We start from the raw sequence: 18,032 nt of genomic DNA, 5'->3' as shown, positions 1-18,032 counted from the left end.
CAGGATCAAATGGGAGGTCTAGCTTGAGTGCTTTGAGGTTTCTCCATACTTCCTTCCAGAAAGGTTGTACTAGTTTGCAGTCCCACCAGCAGTGTAAAAGTGTTCCCTTCTCTCCACATCCACGCCAGCATCTGCAGTTTTGAGATTTTGTGATGTGGGCCATTCTCACTGGGGTTAGATGATATCTCAGGGTTGTTTTGATTTGCATTTCTCTAATATATAGAGATGATGAACATTTCTTCATGTGTTTGTTAGCCATTCGTCTGTCATCTTTAGAGAAAGTTCTATTCATGTCTCTTGCCCATTGATACATGGGATTGTTGGCTTTTTTCATGTGGATTAATTTGAGTTCTCTATAGATCCTAGTTATCAAGCTTTTGTCTGATTGAAAATATGCAAATATTCTTTCCCATTGTGTAGGTTGTCTCTTTGCTTTGGTTATTGTCTCCTTAGCTGTACAGAAGCTTTTCAGTTTAATGAAGTCCCATTTGTTTATTTTTGTTGTTGTTGCAATTGCCATGGCAGTCTTCTTCATGAAGTCTTTCCCCAGGCCAATATCTTCCAGTGTTTTTCCTATGCTTTCTTGGAGGATTTTTATTGTTTCATGCCTTAAATTTAAGTCCTTTATCCATCTTGAATCAATTTTTGTGAGTGGGGAAAGGTGTGGGTCCAGTTTCAGTCTTTTACATGTAGACATCCAGTTCTCCCAACACCATTTATTGAATAGGGAGTCTTTCCCCCAAGTATAAGATCATGTCATCAGCAAAGAGGGAGAGTTTGACCTCCTCTGCTCCCATTTGGATTCCCTTTATTTCCTTGTCTTGCCTAATTGTATTGGCTAGAACTTCCAGCACTATGTTGAATAGTAAAGGTGACAGAGGACAACCTTGTCTGGTTCCGGTTCTAAGAGGAAAAGCTTTCAGTTTTACTCCATTCATTAAAATATTGGCTGTGGTTTTGTCATAGATAGCTTCAGTCAGTTTTAGAAATGTGCCACCTATGCCTATACTCTTCAGTGTTCTAATTAGAAAAGGATGCTGGATTTTATCAAATGCTTTTTCTGCATCTATTGAGAGGATCATATGATCTTTATTTTTGCCTCTGTTAATATGGTGGATAATGTTTATGGACTTGCGTATGTTAAACCAGCCTTGCATCCCTGGGGCGAGTATAAATTATTAATGTAAAGATAAAATGTTAAAAAAAGAGGAAGGATTTCACCACTAAACTTACCTTTGGGGGTGGAATTTTATTTAACTTTTATTTAGAGTTGTTGTGTGGGTTTTTTTGTTTGTTTGTTTTTAAGAAAGAGTCTTACTTTATTGCCCTTGGTAGAGTGCTACGGCATCATAGCTCACAGCTACCTCAAACTTTTGGGCTCAAGTGATCCTCTTACTTCAGTCTCCCAAGTAGCTGGGACTACAGGCACCCACCACAACTCCCAGCTAGTTTTAGAGACAGTTTTGCTGTTGCTCAGGCTGGTCTTGAACTCCTGAGCTCAAGCAATCCACTGGTCTCAGCCTCCCAAAGTACTAGGATTAGACTTTTAGATTTTTTTTTGTTTATTTTTTATCCTTTTTTAAAAAAATCAGACTTAGACAACAGATCTGAATTCTTGCATATTTATAATTTTCTCACAGCCCATTTCAGTGATCTTTAATGACAGAGATCTTGGTATGGTGAACTTTGTCAGTAACAGTTCACAGACCGTGACCCTATGCCAGTTCATCTCTCTGACCCTTGCTTTCCCCTTTGATGAAGTAGAAATAACACTACTTAACTTGCAGGGCTGTTAGGAGGTGAAATGTGTCAACATGTATAGTGTCTCAGCTGTGTGATTGGTGCATGGTAAATGTTCTTTTCCTTATAGTTCAATAATTTTAGGGTGATAACACATTCTAAAGTCTTGTGTCTTCCCCCCTGTCTTTATAGACTGTGACTTGCCTAGGGTTTGTGAGGAGAATGGTAAATATACTTGATTTTTAGACTTTCACTTGAAACTCCTAGTTAGTATAGTTGCTTTTTCTCTGCAATACCACTTAATCATATTTTTGGGAATTAGAAAGATGTTTTTCCTTAATGTATTCGATACCAAAACCATGACATTTCACTGTTTCCCGTGTTATTCCTTTGGCTATTATAATTCCAGAAAATTTATTTCTAAAATTAGCATATGGAAAAAGAAGCTTTATTTTCCTCTTCCACTTCTTTAATCCATTAATGTAAGCAAGTAAAAAATTATAAGGAACGTTGGTTATGTATAAGTTGTAGAAAATCACTGTAATTTTAATGAGGGGAATCAAATTTTGGATCTTTTTTTTTTCTTCCCTTCTGTCTTTAGATTACTTTTTTTTTTGAGACACAGTGTCACTATGTTGCTCTCTGTAGAGTAACTTAGCATCACCGCTCACAGCAACCTCAAACTCTTGGGCTTAAGTGATTCTTTCACCTCAGCCTGCCAAAGTAGCTGGGACTACAGGCGCCTGCCACAACATCTGGCTGTTTTCTGTTGTAGTTGTCATTGTTGGTTAGCGCGCCCGGGCAGGGTTTGAACCTACCTGCCTTGGTGTATGTGGCGGGTGCCCTACCCACTGAGCTATGGGTGTCGAGTCTGCTGCTTATTTTTAGTTGGCATCTTCTGAACTAAATTGTCCTTTTAATCATATCATGCGTTATATTTTATCTTTTCATGCGGATCAATTTTTTAAAGTTGTCAAATATGCAAAAGTATATATATAATATAAAATTAAAGAAGGCTCAGCACCTATAGCTCAGCGGCTAAGGTGCCAGCCACATACACTGGAGCTGGCAGGTTTGAACCCAGACTGGGCCTGCCAAACAATAATGACAACAACAACAACAACAACAAAATAGCCGGGTGTTGTGTCAGGCGTCTGTAGGAGGCTAAGGCAAGATCATCGTTTAAATTCAAGAGGTTGAGGTTGCTGTGAGCTGTGGCGCCATGGCACTCTGCCAAGGGTGACATAGTGACACTTTGTCTCAAATAAATAAACAAATACAATTATGTTGTTTTTGTCAGCTTAAGTAAAACAGTACTTAACCAGTACTTTCAAAACTCCTTTGTGTTGTACTGATTTTTTTCAGTGCTACTGCTTTAGTTATTAGATATAATAGAAATTATATCTAATGAAATTAGATATAATTTTTTTTTTTTTTTGTAGAGACAGAGTCTCACTTTATGGCCCTCGGTAGAGTGCCATGGCCTCACCCAGCTCACAGCAACCTCCAACTCCTGGGCTTAAGTGATTTTCTTGCCTCAGCCTCCTGAGCAGCTGGGACTACAGGCGCCCGCCACAATGCCCGGCTATTTTTTGGTTGCAGTTTGGCCGGGGCCGGGTTTGAACCCGCCACCCTCGGTATATGGGGCCGGCACCTTACCGACTGAGCCACAGGCGCCGCCCAATTAGATATAATTTTTACTTTGAATCATTGTAAAACACTGTCACGTGGAAAATATTGCATCTGCCACTTAGTTTGTTAGCTCCTGAATTAATCTGGACATGGTATATCATGCTAATATATTCATTTCAATCACAGACTACTACCCTGAATCTTTCTGGATTAGTTTTTTTTTTTTTTTTTTTAATCTCAGTACTTCAGTGCTTTTTTTTTTGAGACAGAGTCTCACTATTTACTGTGTTGCCCTCAGTAGAGTGCTCTGGCATCACAGCTCACAGCAACCTCAAACTCTTGAGCTTAAGCGATTCTTTTGCTTCAGCCTCCCAAGTAGCTGGGACTACAGGCATCCACCACAGCGCCCAACTATTTTGTTGTTGTTGTTGTTGCAGTTGTCATTGTTTTTAGCAGGCCTGGCCTGAGTTTGAACCTGCCAGCCCCAGTGTATGTGGCCGACACCCTAACCACTGAGCTGTGTGCACTGAGCCCAGTGCTTTTATTAGATGTCTTGATCAGCCCCTTCCCCACACTGCCTTAGTTAAACACAGACACAAAGAGGCTAAGTCCAATATGTACCTCAACATACCTTGTGATTAACATGTGATTAACAGCCTGCTATCCCTGAAGATAAGCTGTAGGTTAATTTTATGCAGGGACTTTTCAGACAACTAAAGAATGGTTTGTAAGTTTAGCTTCAAAAAACCCCTTAAACTCAGTTCCTGGATTGTTCATAGACCATTCTATTAGCCTTTGGCAAAATGTGAGTTAAAACATATGACAGGTTCCTGTTATGAAGATAGATATTTTTTGTTAGCATTTAATTTTACCTTAGTTTGTGAATGACTTCATTTGTGGGGGGAAAGGTGAGAAATTTGCTATATATTTTTCTCAAAACAATTTAAAATACAACTTTTTAGAATTTTAAGGTTCTTAAGGAAGAAAATTGTGTCTATAGTTCTATCTGCAAAGCACATTTAGTGTCTGGAATTAATGTACTTATCATAAAATTCCGACCTGATACAAACTATTTTCTTTTGAAAAGTGACTATTCTAGGGCAGTGCCTGTTGCTCAGTGGTAGGATTCCGGCCCCGTATACCGAGGGTGACCGGTTCGAACTCGGCCACGGTCAAACTGCAACAAAAAATAGCCAGGCGTTGTGGCGGGCGCCTGTAGTCCCAGCTACTCGGGAGTCTGAGGCAAGAGAAAAGTGACTATTCTAAAGGAAAGCTTTATAGAACATTACTAGACTCTTTATTAAAGTAATCCAAAGCCAGTATTTCTGGAGTTGATCATTACTTAGTACATATATGATGGTTTTTAGCTGCTATTAGCAGCAAATTTTACAACTCACGGAGATACTTTACCCTTTCCTGAGGCTGCTTTTCTTTTTTCTCTCTCCTCTTTCGTCTCTAACCCCTCTCCTCTCTTTCTCCTTTCCTCTCTCCTCCCTCCCCCTTCCATCTTTTCTTTTTCTTTCTCTCTCCCTTTCTTCCTTCCCTTCTTTTCTTCTTTTTCTTTCTTGGCAGAGTCTCACTCTCTACAGAGTTGCCCTGAGAGTCACTGGCATCTTATAGTGTGCTGCAACCTCAAACTCTTGGTGTCAAGTGATCCTCCTGCCTCAGCCTCCCTAATAGCCGGGACTGCAGGCACCCATCACGACACCTGCCTGGTTTTTCTGTTTTTAGTAGTGACAGGGTTTCCTTCTTGCTCAGGCAAGCCTTGAACTCCTGAACGCAATCCTCCCTCCTCGGCCTCCCAGAGCGCTAGAATCGTAGCCTGGATGATAGGCATAAACCACCATGGCAAGACTGCTTTTTAAATGAGAATTGATTAATGGATGATGTTTCAAAGAGGTGTCAGAAAATTTTGTTGTATTTTTTTACCTTTAGGTATTTGAAATAGTAATGAAATCTGCTAATTTCTAATAATTTAATAAAATTAAATGTATACTAATCTCATTCGATTCTGTTTTCTTACAAAGAGTGTTTATATTGGTAACATCCTATATAATAATTTCAGTGTATATAAGTTGGCATGGTCTAAGTACATTGTAACATTTTAGAGGTAAAGAATAAGTTGAAAGTTGAGAGCCTCAAGAATTCAATTACATAGTTCGTAGATAGAGATTGAATTTATTGAATTTATATTTTCTTTCCCTATAGTTCATGCCAGAATTAAAGGTCAGTTTTTTGAATGCAAATAACTTACTCTTAATATTCAATTATTATTATTATTATTATTACAAATGGAACTATCCTGATAGAGTACTTTAATTTAGTTCCATCTATCCATCTCTCTATGTACCCTCCAAATTAGGTACCAATTGGTTCTCTGTCTAGGGTTTTAGTTGATACCAAAGCAGCATGTGAATTGGAAATTCAGAAATGGAATCTGGAACATAGGTAATGATTTCAGACACAGGCAATTCCTAATTTAAAAATAACTTACACATTTAAATCCCTGTCCCCGAAGTTCTCTTTTAGTGAAGTGTCTACTGTTGCTATTTGGAGTATAGATTTGGAGCCTTTATTGAACCTGGGAGTTCAAATGTAGAAGGAGAAATCAAAATGAAAAGCCAGAAATATTTTGAGCAGTATATATAGATGAACATCTATATTTTGACCCACTTGCCTAAAAATGTTTTACTTCAGACTACTGGAGCGGGTGGTTGTTTTGTAATTTTGCATCATTACTCAGAATTCTAAGTAGTTTATTTGGGTTAACTAGCATTCTGTTTGGAAATTGCAAATAATAATGTGTATTATTCTAGTCTGGCTGATTTCTTCATATCTCCTAGTTAAAATGAAATACACTGAGGCAGAAGGAGCTTTGGGTTGTAATTTAGGAATATAGAACTACTTAAGAGGAAAGGATTAAGCAGGTGATTGGGACGCCATAATATAAAGTTTAGGGAATCATAGACGCCAGGAATTCAGAGAGTGCCCTAGCAAAAATAAAACAACATAGTTACAGAATTTCTCTAGAAGCGGTTCTCAACCTGTGGGTTGCGACCCCTTTGGGGTTGAACAACCCTTTTACAGGGATCACCTAAATACATCCTGCATATAAGATATTTACACTACAATTCATAACAGTAGCAAAATTACAGTTATGAAATAGTAACGAAAATAATTTTATGGTTTGGGAGTCGCCACAACATGAGGAACTGTATTGAAGGGTCGCAGCATTGGGAAGGTTGAGAACCACTGATCTAGAGGGTCTAGATTTGGGTGAGTGTATTTCTTCTGCAGGGTCCCTACTGCCCTTGACCAGTTATATCCTTTGGGGTCAGTAGTTTTGTTTTGGAACTACTACATAAGCATTGTTTCATTTGGATTATTCATTGGATTCCACAGAATGAATTAAAAAATACATTTTTTGACCCATAAGCTATGTTTTAACCTACAATTGTTTTTGTCTCTTTTATTACCATGTGTTCTCACTAAGGTTACTTTCACTTTCTCATAAGTCATTGAGGACCTTGCTGGGTCAGTCATGAAACACCAGTGGAAGCAATAGTAGGAAGTACTGCAGAAGAAGAATGGTAATAAAGTGAGAGAAACTGGAGAACGAAAGAGAGCTTGTAGACTTAGGGGAGCAGCTGTAAGAAGTGTCTCTGAACTTATTTTTATAATAACATCGATTGATTGACAGGTTCTGTTTCCTATAAGCAGACTTCATTAACTGCCTTGATGGTAAATCAATGAAAAGTGAATTCACACATCATGTTGATTTTTGAATTGATGAAGGTTGCAAGTTTTTTTTTTCCAGATTAATTATATACAGTGGAATAGTGGAATATTTAGATGTACTTTATATTGATACCTAGAAATAACCTGAAATTTTCAATGGCCAGTAGGCACATTTAAAAGCCTTTCTTTTCCCATACAACTGAATACATTTTGTTTATATATCGATTTTGATTAATGAAGACTAAGGAAAATTATTTTCAAGTAAGCATAAATGTTAGAAAACTAATTTTGCAAATTTGAAGTGATGTTACATGTATGTTTTGGGGTTTATAGTTACATTAGATATTCCTCAATTAGGGGTAATTGTCTTGCATCATTATCTCTTATCATAATCTGTTTTTCTTCACACAGTGTTATAGTTTTGCCGCTGGACTCTTCCCTCCCTTCCCCCACCCCATCAGGATGATATGAGACTTGAAAGAAGACGATGCATACAGGTGACTCAAGTTTTGAAATACAGTAAAAGTATGGCTGTCTAAGAGAATGTGGGGGAACTGATCGTATATTTTGAGTGGGGCCACTATTCTGATAAATAGTAAGTAGTGGGGGGAATTTTAGATTAGTAAATACAAAGATAGTTGAGATATTTATTAAGCTTGACTTTGGAACTGAATTTGATAATCAGTGATTTGTAGTGGTAATGTAAGTACAGTGTAGTAATTGCTAGTACTTGAGCTTTTCAAGAGTTGGCCAGTACTTTGGTGGGAAGAGAAATACTTGTGTTAATAAGATAAATAAAAGACACGTTTATGGATGAAGGCATGCCTCCCTTAGGCTCCTATTAGAATATAGCCGATCTTTTATGGGAGTAGATGCTAATAGGATATCTTTAATGTGACTCTGATAATTAAATTAAGGATATTACATCCGTACGTATGATTCCTTAAACAATATGGTCTGAGATTTTGTCTTTTCTTGTTCCTCCCCCCCCGCCCCCCATATACCAGCCAGCCCCCTTTTTTCTCCCCTCTCTTTCCTTTTCATCCTTTTGTCATCTGTATTTATATGGGAGAAGCAGTGTGGAGTATTTTTGAAAGAACAGTTTTAAATTCTTTTTAATTAATTGAGATGATCTTATGCGTACATGGAAAACTAGAGGCTATTCCATATCTAGCCGTGTTCAGTCTCTTGGAAATGTAGTATATAGTAATGGGTAAAGTGTTACTAACTTTTAAACTTGTATGTTCTAATTCAGGCAAATTGTGAAGCATTTTGTTGAACCAAGTGATTTATGCTACTCTTGTCAGAGATAGTCTTATTTGACTATATACACTAATGTTTTAAAATGTGATTGTTAACTGGAGAAGTCGTCGTTACACAGGGTGTCCTTTAAGTTCATGTGCAATTTAAAGTAGTTTTACATTGTAAATTGCACTCAAACTTTTTGGACACCCTATATAAATCTTGGATGGCTATCTGATTACATTATTGGTATAGTTTTGTGATTGTTTTTTATTTTTGGCGACCTTCATTTTCTAAAGGAAATTATCTTTTTTTTTTACTTTAGAGTGGCAATTAAAAATATACTGTTTCAGATATACCGTTTTGTGTAAAGAAATGTGCTTGTACAAACGTTATCTAGATAATTTTATGAATGCTTGCTAGAAAACAAATCCTACAGATTAATTAATAATCAAAAAGAGTTTCTTATTTGGCTTTATATTCTTTAAAAATTATCTACATTTATTGGCTTATGAAGGAAAAAATAACCCAAGAAAGACAATCTAGCTTTTAATATGTATATTAGCTGTTGATGTATTTCCCTTTTTAACAATTTGAAAGTTAATAATTGTTTTTGAACATAAAATTAACAGCTTTTATAATCACCATTAATTAATGCAGTAGTTTGCTGTTGTATTACTATGCGCACATTGTATTTCAACAGATAGAATTTTAACACATAAAAACTCATCAGTGTTTCACTGATAGTTATTTTTAGAATGCTTGTGCACATTTGTAAGCAACTCTTCCACTTTCCCCAGGCCTTGTTTTTTTCCTCCAGGCATTGTTCATGGTGCTGATTGTGTTATGATGGTTGGATGTGATGGTCATTCACTCCTCGACCCATTCTGTTATGGAGGCACTGGTTTGGGGAGACTGCAGAGGACATTGAAGCAGGCCCTGGCTGGTTGGCCTCTCAAAGTGAAAACTTAGTAATAGATGTTTATGGCAACTGTGAGGTGATATGTTATTGGCTTCATTATGGTAATCATTTCACATAGGATATGTGTATCACAAATCATGTTGTATACCTTAAATATATCTAATTTTTATTTCCCGATAATACTGCAGTAAACCTGGGGAGTAATAGAAAAGAATAGATTTTTAGTGAACACCAAGCCAAAGCCAATTTTCATGTTTCTGTAGTACATGAGTATATATGGATGTTGTTCTACTTGTTTGAGGGTCTTTTTCCATATTTGAAAAATGTAGGTAGACCATGAATGGGGTATATTTGGATTTTCTTTTGATTTTTGGAATAAAAATTATTTGTGGACAAACATTTGGCTAGCATTTGCTTTGCATAAGGTACTAGAATAGGTGCTCTACTCCCGTGTTTAGGAGTCAAGGAACAAATTGGAGGAGGGGTGGATGTGTAAGCTAATAAGTGATACAGTGGAGGTTTGTGATAATTTTTAAAGACTTAACTATTGAATTCAAGGCATATAGATTAAAATAGAGAAGTACTCTCTGGGTAATAGCATTCATAGTAGTATCTTCAGCGGACACCTGTGTGTTGATGTTAAGTGTCCCTTCTGCATGTGCTCACTTCCCCTCATTTGCTCCTCTGAGTGATGAGTCAGACCACTCTACCCAAAAAGGCCATCCTTTGGGAAACCTAGGAGCCAATATTTACCCCCTTAAATCAGTTGAGTAACCAAATTCAGTTTATTCAAGATGAAAAATCCCTTCTGAGATTGGGTTTAGAAAAAGCACTGCCTCAGAGCGAACATTAACAGAAAGGCAGTCAGGGAACCTGCTTAAGCCAGCATTTCTTCAATTTATTTGATTAAGGGAATCTCATCACCTTTTTATTTTCAATTGACATCCATTAATATCTAATGAAACATTATTTGGGAAAATCTGGATATAGCAGTCGATACCGTTCTTTGTTTTATTAAAATGAGGGTTTTTTCTTTGTTTTTTTGTTTTGAGTGTCACTCTGTCGCTCTGTCTGGGGGAAGGGGGCCATGGTGTCATTGTAACTCAAAGAAACCTCAAATCCTAGGTTTAAGTGATCCTCTTACTTCAGCCTCTGAGTAGCTGGGACTACAGGAGCCCACCACCCTGCCCTGCTAGTTTTTTCTATTTTTAGTAGAGATGAGGGTCTCACCCTTGCTCAGGGTGGTCTCGACTGGCACTCTTGAGCTCAAGCAATCCACCCACCTCAGCCTCCCACAGTGCTAGGATTACAGGTATGAGCCACAATGCTCAGCTAAAATGAGCTTTTAACAACTAAAATTTTTTTAACAATAGTAGTATGCTAGTCATTTTAATAAGCGGATCGTTATAGAGCATATGGAAGTATAGTTTTTTGACGATAAATAACCATAGAAACTTATTTTTTAAAAGTTCTGATTTGTTTGTTTTTGTCATAATTTACATATATATCAATTTCAGTGCTTAAAACCATTGTGGCAGAGTTTTTAATTTCAGGTTCTCTAACTCATTTTAAAATACAAATTTTTTTAGGGTAAAATTTGATACTTACAGTGATCATAGAAATGTACATTCATAACGGAACATGAGATTCCAGTGTTCACCGACAGGGGCATATTTATTACTGAACAATTAGAAATCAGATCTGTAAATTACAAAAAACCTCGCCCATTTTCTTTAATCCAGTCATATGCAGGGGAGAATCAAATGTTGTATAAATTTTAATATTTTGGTGCTTGTTGCCAGGTTGCCTCCCCATGGAATTGTTCTTCATGTGGTCATGTGTATCTGGTCTTTCTCTGTGTGTGTTTGGCCTTCTCTAGCTCTCATGTCTCAGCCAGAGCAGTTTGATTTTGCTCTTACTGATTCTGTGCATTCCCCTCCCTAAGTTATAAATCCAGTGGATTTACTTTTGCTGTCAGATTTTTCTATTTAAAAAATCTGGGAATTAAATGGAGACTTTACATCCTTCGTATTAACCTGGATGGAAGTGGAAGACATTATTCTTAGTAAAGCATCACAAGAATGGAGAAGCATGAATCCTATGTACTCAATTTTGATATGAGGACAATTAAGGTTATGCGGGGGGAGGGGGGAAGGAAAAGCAGAAAGAGGGACGGGGGGTGGGGCCTTGGTGTGTGTCACACTTTATGGGGGGCAAGACATGATTGCAAGGGGGACTTTGCCTAACAATTGCAATCAGTGTAACCTGGCTTATTGTACCCTCAATGAATCCCCAACAATTAAAAAAAAAAAAAAAACTTTCAAAAAAAAATCTGGGAATTTGTAAAATATAGATAGGTGCGAGGAAACATACCCAGACTTAGACTCTCTGCTACAACATGGTACATGCCCTTCTGTTTTTTTTCCTTGTCATTTTTAATTAATTGAGATCATTCTGCATAGCTAGCCATAGTGTGCTTGGGTAAAATTTGTTTTATAATCATAATGACTACCATTATATTTTAAACATTTTCCTATGTCATCAGAAACTTATGGAAGTGATCTATCACTTTCAACTTGGCACATACCTAGAACATTCAGAACTATAACTGTTTTTGAGGATTAATTACTTCAGACATTTGTTTAAAAGTATTGTTATTTAAGCCTTTCATTGTATACTCATTTCCTAGTTAAATTGGGTATCTCTTATTCTTGGACATTAAGTTGTTTCTGTGCATAAATGTTTGGCTGTATGTTAAATTATTTTCTTATAATTGATTCCTGGGAGTGTAACTCTTGGGTCATGGGATTTGAAAAATATTAAGGGTCCTGATACAACTTTTCAGAAAAGTATTTGGTAATACGTGGATGTACTAGTTTCTATTCAGCAGTGTTAAAGGAATTTCTCTTTTAATATATTCTTGTCAACATTGAGTATTATAGTTAAAGCTCTTATTCTGAATAATATAAAAGTGGTAGTATATACTCAAATGGAGGAAAAAGTTTTAAGTATTTCAGAAATGCATAAAGTAAGAAGTGACAGGCAATGCCCCTTTCCTCCTAGTTTGGTGAATATTATCCTAGGATTATTTTTTTCTAGAAAATGGTTTTTGTTTAATGTTTTTATTGCATTTGAACATGTTTACAGCCTTTGTGTCTCAGCTAGCCTGATAGTTCCTGAAAGTCAATGGGGTTATGGTTATCCCCTTTATATACCCCGTATTTATTTAGCAGGATTTCTGGGATGTAGGAAGGGCTCAACAAATACTTGAAAAAAAGAAGAATTTTTGCCGTTCTGCAATGCCTAAAATTAATATCTTAATGGTTGTTTTAATAAATTCATTAATATAGTTTTAAAAGTTGCTCATTTTCTATGTCTTTACTATTTCATAGTTTGGTCATTGAAGTTTCTAAATTCTAAATGGAAGCAATTAACAATGGTTACATTATGTTTGTGTATTACATACATAGAAGAGAACGTTTGATACTTAAAGAAAAGGTAATGGGAGAGCTGAAGGTAGCCACATTATAAAGTATGGCTTTTAGACTATAGTGCATTTATTCAAGATCCAGATAGAGAAGCAGATACATTTATAGTCATTAGCTTAGATTTTAGGGATACTTTTTAAGTGTATTTCTGAAAGAATGTCTGTTTTCTAGGATACAATGGGGCCTAGTTTTTTAAATTTCCCAGTTTTCTCTAAACAGAGAAACAAGGTTGGTACGATCAAAAACTCTCAGACAGCATCTATAAGCCTAGGTGAACAGTATCCCTGCAGAACCAAATACCTGTGTGTGTGTGTTGGGGTGGGGGTGGGGCACAAATTGTAAGACTGATGATTGTAAGACTTGTGTCTTGTATCAGCATTTGTGCAGAAGGTAACAGCAGGGTATCATGGTCCTGAGAATAGGAGAACCTCAGGATAGCCAACAAAGAGTATAGAAAGTGTGGCAGGCCAGTTTGAGAATAGGATCTGAAGCTAAAAAGACGGTTTTGAGAACACAGTTTTGAAGGAGTTAGAGCTAGCTAATCTCTATGAATTCTCAAAAATAACCAGCCAAAGCCCTACACGAAGGAGACATTGTTGGTTATAGGATCCACATTAAACAGGATGGAAACAATGGGGGCAAAGGAAAAAAAAGTCAGATGAAAGTAGAAGATAAAAAGTATAGGAGATTTTATGCATGAGTCTGCATTTTGGTATCATTCATAAAAACAGAAGAAAACTCTTATAGAAGTCTAAAAACCTACTCTAGTTTCCCCACATTTTTTTATTTTACATAAAAATGAGCACAGAAAAGGATCATAGTGAAATTCCCCAGAGTTTTTATAAATGATGAAGGAGGAGTAAGGAGCAAAATAATAGTACTGCAGACAATGAATGCATGCCAGAAAAAAAGTCTAAGGAAACCGATGAAACTGTAACTTAATGTTTCAAAACAAACCTAGCAAAATTTAGAAAATGACACAGATGTGAAAGAGCAACATAAATCTGAATAAAGAAAACTTCAAATAGTGCTGTCCTGGGCAAGAGAAATTTTTAAAAATCCTTTAAAAAATGAAGCCTTGCTCTCGCTCAAGCCTAAACATGATCATTAAAAAAAAAAAAGAAAAGAAAAGAAAATTTCTTCAGAGAAATAGAACAACAGAAAATAATTTTGAACAAAGAGAAGTGAAGAAAAAACAGATTAAGAAGCACTTCAGAGAAAGTGACAGTTATTAAAGACAGGCAAAGAAGTTTCAAGATACAAGAAGAAAAATAAACGTGGGCAACCAAAAGGACACTGATACCAGGGGCTCATTGACTGTATGCTTGTGGAACTTAAGTGAAGTGATGGTTATGGATGAGTATAGTATGTAATAGCTGTATTCTCTGCAATGAAGACAGAGTATAATAAGTAACAAAAAAAAAAATGAATCACGTTACTGATTGCTTTGTAGTTATTAACTAGGAGTCAAAGGAATTTCTTTCTTTCTTTTTTTGGGGGTGGGGGGAGAGGACAGTTTCGCTTTGTTGCCCTCCGTAGAATGCAGTGGTGTCACGGCTCACAGCAACCTGAAACTCTTGGGCTTTTCTTGCTTCAGTCTCCTGAGTAGCTCGCACTACAGGTGCCTGCCACAATGCCTGGCTGTTCTTAGAGATGAGGTCTCGCTCTTGCTCAGCCTGGCCTCGAACTCGTGAGCTCAGGCAATCCATCCTCCTCAGCCTCCCAAGTGCTGGGATTACAGGTGCAAGCCCCTACGCCTAGCCAGGAATTTTCTTCAAATCAAATGCCTGAGGGAAAGGGAGTGGGAAGAAAGTTACTAAAAGTTACTAAATGTCAGTGTTCCCCCAAATAGAGGAATCAGTAGATCATACTCCTTCACACTTAGGCATATAATGAAAAAAGGAGAGAAAAGAGGAGAGAATAGGATTTGGTAAAAAGACGGTAATATAAGGGTAACCCTGAGAACAAAAACGTAAAGCTCTAAGTCTCAGTTTCTTCACGTGGAGAATAATCAGAGTAATAGTAACGATGCTTCATAACATATGTAACACAGTACATAGCACATGCCTAGTAGATGTACTCCATTAATATTTTATTATTTTATCTTTCTCAATTGTTACTATAGTATTTATGCAAGTTTTGAACGTGCATTTTCTTAAGTTTTCCATTTATTTGAGAAACAGGTATATATTTTCTGAAATTACACGTTAATGTTCTAAATTTTGTTCTTCCTGTATTATCAGACTTAACATTCAAGTTCAGATTCATATCTCATGTACATAATATTTGTTTTGAGTGACTTATTTGTTTATTTTTTATTAAATCATAACTTTGTACATTGATGCATTTATGGGGTTCAGGGTACTGCTTCGATATATGATGTGAAATGTTTACATTGAACTAAGTAACACATCCATCACAATTATACTCATTTCTTAATAGTTTTGAAATGTACCATTGCATCATGCACGTTAGGTGAAGTCCTCCAAAATACCCTCCTACCTCCCATATCCCCCCACCTCTCCCTTCTCTTCCCTTCTACTTTCTGGACTAAAGTTATGTTTTGCCATTTGTATGAGTGTGTACGTGGTTATATATTGATTTCATAGTAGTATTGAGTACATTGGATACTTTTTTTGCCATTCTTAAGATACTTTACTAAGAAGACTATGTTCCAGCTCCATCCAGGTAAACATAAAAGATGTGAAGTCTTTATCTTTTTTATGGCTGCATAGTATTCCATGGTGTACACAGACCATAATTTGTTAATCCATTCATGGGTCAATGGACATTTGGGCTGTTTCCATGTCTTGGCTATTATGAATTGGGCTGCAATAAATATTCTGTTGCAAATGTCTTTGTTGTAAAATGATTTATGATCATCTGGGTATATGCCTAGCAGTGGGTGACTGTTTTATTTGGTAGACATTGTAACTATGTTGATTTTTTTCTACTTATCTGATACTATGTGGCCTTTGATTTGGATTTTAGATTTACTCAGAAAGGATTTACAGGAACAGGATTGATGGGGTAAAATATGTGTTGAGGATGAAGGGTTCTGGAACCAAGTTAGCTGAAAAGTTAATATTTTGTTTTTTACACTCATGCACTTGAAATGATCCTGTGGCATCCATTTTTATTTGCATATAAAAACATTTTGTTGGAGTTACCCAAATTTATTGTTGGAAGATATCTGAAATACTTAAGTTTGCCCTGTACCCCATAAGAAAACACATTCGTAGTTTTTCTTTGAGGACAAGGACTTTTTTTTTTTTTTTTTTTGGTAGAGACGGGGTTTCACTCTGGCTCACTCCTGCCCATACTGGTCTTGAACCTCTGAGCTCAGGAAATCCACCTGCCTCAGCCTCCCACAGCACTGGGACTACGGGCGTGAGTCACCATGCCCGGCGAGCAAGGACTTTTTTTTTTTTTTTACCTCTTTTTTATTATTATTATTATTATTATTATTTGTAGAGACAGAGTCTCACTTTATCATCCACGGTAGAGTGCCATGGTGTCACACAGCTCACAGCAGCCTCCAACTCCTGGGCTTAGGCGATTCTCTTGCCTCAGCCTCCCAAGTAGCTGGGACTACAGGCGCCTGACGCAATGCCTGGCTATTTTTTTGTTGCAGTTTGGCCGGGGCTGGGTTTGAGCCCACTGCCCTCTGTATATGGGGCCCGTGCCCTACCCACTGAGCCACAGGCGCCCCTTATCTCTTATCTTTTTAATAAGTTGTGTGTGTATGTAAAACTTGCTTGAATCATAATTTACACATCATAAAATTCATGCATATTGCAAGTAAGTTTAAGTTTTTGAGTTTTCATTGAATTCATACAGTTGTGCAGCTTTTGCTATGACAATCCAGCTTAGACTTTTTATTTATTTATTTATTTATTTATTTATTTATTTATTTATTTATTTATTTTGTAGAGACAGAGTCTCACTTTATCGTCCTCAGTAGAGTGCCGTTGCATCACACAGCTCACAGCAACCTCCAACTCCTGGGCCTAGGCGATTCTCCTGCCTCAGCCTCCCAAGTAGCTGGGACTACAGGCGCCTGCCACAACTCCCAGCTATTTTTTTGTTGCAGTTTGGCCGGGCCGGGTTTGAACCCGCCACCCTCGGCATATGGGGCCGGCGCCCTACTCACTGAGCCATAGGCACTGCCCCACTGTCTAAAAGTTTAGACTTTTTAAATTAAAAATACTTGAATTTCAGATAGAACTTTTATAAAGGAGATAAAAATCAATAATTCTAACATTTAGAGAGTATCATTGTAATTGGTGTATGTATCGCCTGTTACTTTATATACATGTGGCACCTTCAAATGTATTTATGAAACAAAATTGGGATATTTTCCTTATTGTTTAGTCTGTTTTAAATTGAAACATTTCTCCATTGTGAATATTCTTTTATAGCATTTTAAATGACTAATTAGTATTCTACAAATCAGTTCTTTAACTTTTTCCCCATTTTTTGCTAATTAGTTTATAAACAATGTGTAAGTGAACATTATTATGTCAGTCTTTGTGTTTATCTTTGATTTATTGCCTTAGGTCTAAGTCCTAGGCGTTGGAATGTTAAACTAAAGGATATATACATTTTAAAGATTATTGATACACATTTTCAGTTTATTTGTTGCTTTTTTTTTTTTGCTGTTTTTGGCAGGGGCTGGGTTTGAACCCACCACCTCTGGCATATGGGGCTGGTGCCCTACTCCTTTGAGCCACAGGTGCCGCCCCTGTTTGTTTGTTTTTTTAAAGAGACAAGCTTCTACTCTGTTACCCAAGCTGAAATACAGTGGGTAGTTGTAGCTTACTATAACCTCAAACTCTTGGGCTCAAGCAATTATCCCACCTCAGCCTCCTGAGGAGTTGAGACTACAAGCATGCCACCACAGCTAATTTTTCTTATTTTTTGTGCAGATGGATTATGTTGCCAGGCTGGTCTTGAACTCCTGGCCTTAAGTGGTCCTCCCACCTCAGCCTCCCAGAGTGCTGGAATACAGCTATGAGCTACCATGCTCAGACTCAAATATCTTTTTATTCTTTTTTAATTTTTATTTATTTATTTTTGTTATAGTTGCAGCTGTCATTGTTGCTTTAGCTGGCCTGGGCTGGGTTTGAACCTGCCAGCTTCGGTGTATGTGGCTGGCGCCCTACCCACTGAGCTATGCATGCCGCCCTCAAATATCTTTTTGAAGTGTAATTTATGCTTTTACCAGCTACAAATCGAAATTTTTTACACCCTAGAATCCTAGGTGTTTA

General features: G+C 37.0%; 1 protein-coding gene across 5 annotated transcripts in view; it reads left to right on the top strand.

Moving 5' to 3' along the window:
- The window catches only part of DYRK1A (dual specificity tyrosine phosphorylation regulated kinase 1A), a 154,036-nt gene that overhangs the window by 47,341 nt on the left and 88,663 nt on the right, over positions 1 to 18,032 (top strand). For 4 of the 5 annotated variants that reach the window (XM_053564827.1, XM_053564828.1, XM_053564831.1 and 1 more), the window contains one exon: positions 7,522 to 7,607. The exons of the other annotated variant lie outside the window; for it this stretch is intronic. In XM_053564827.1, coding sequence (XP_053420802.1) covers positions 7,598 to 7,607 — 10 coding nt within the window. In that variant the 5' untranslated portion in view covers positions 7,522 to 7,597. The remainder of the gene's footprint in view (positions 1 to 7,521; positions 7,608 to 18,032) is intronic. 5 annotated transcript variants of the gene reach the window in all.

Source organism: Nycticebus coucang, chromosome 16 (genome assembly GCF_027406575.1).
Source record: "Nycticebus coucang isolate mNycCou1 chromosome 16, mNycCou1.pri, whole genome shotgun sequence".
Lineage (NCBI taxonomy): Eukaryota > Metazoa > Chordata > Mammalia > Primates > Lorisidae > Nycticebus > Nycticebus coucang.
The sequence above is the reverse complement of the archived record's forward strand: the minus strand, read 5'-3'. Positions and strand labels throughout refer to the sequence as shown.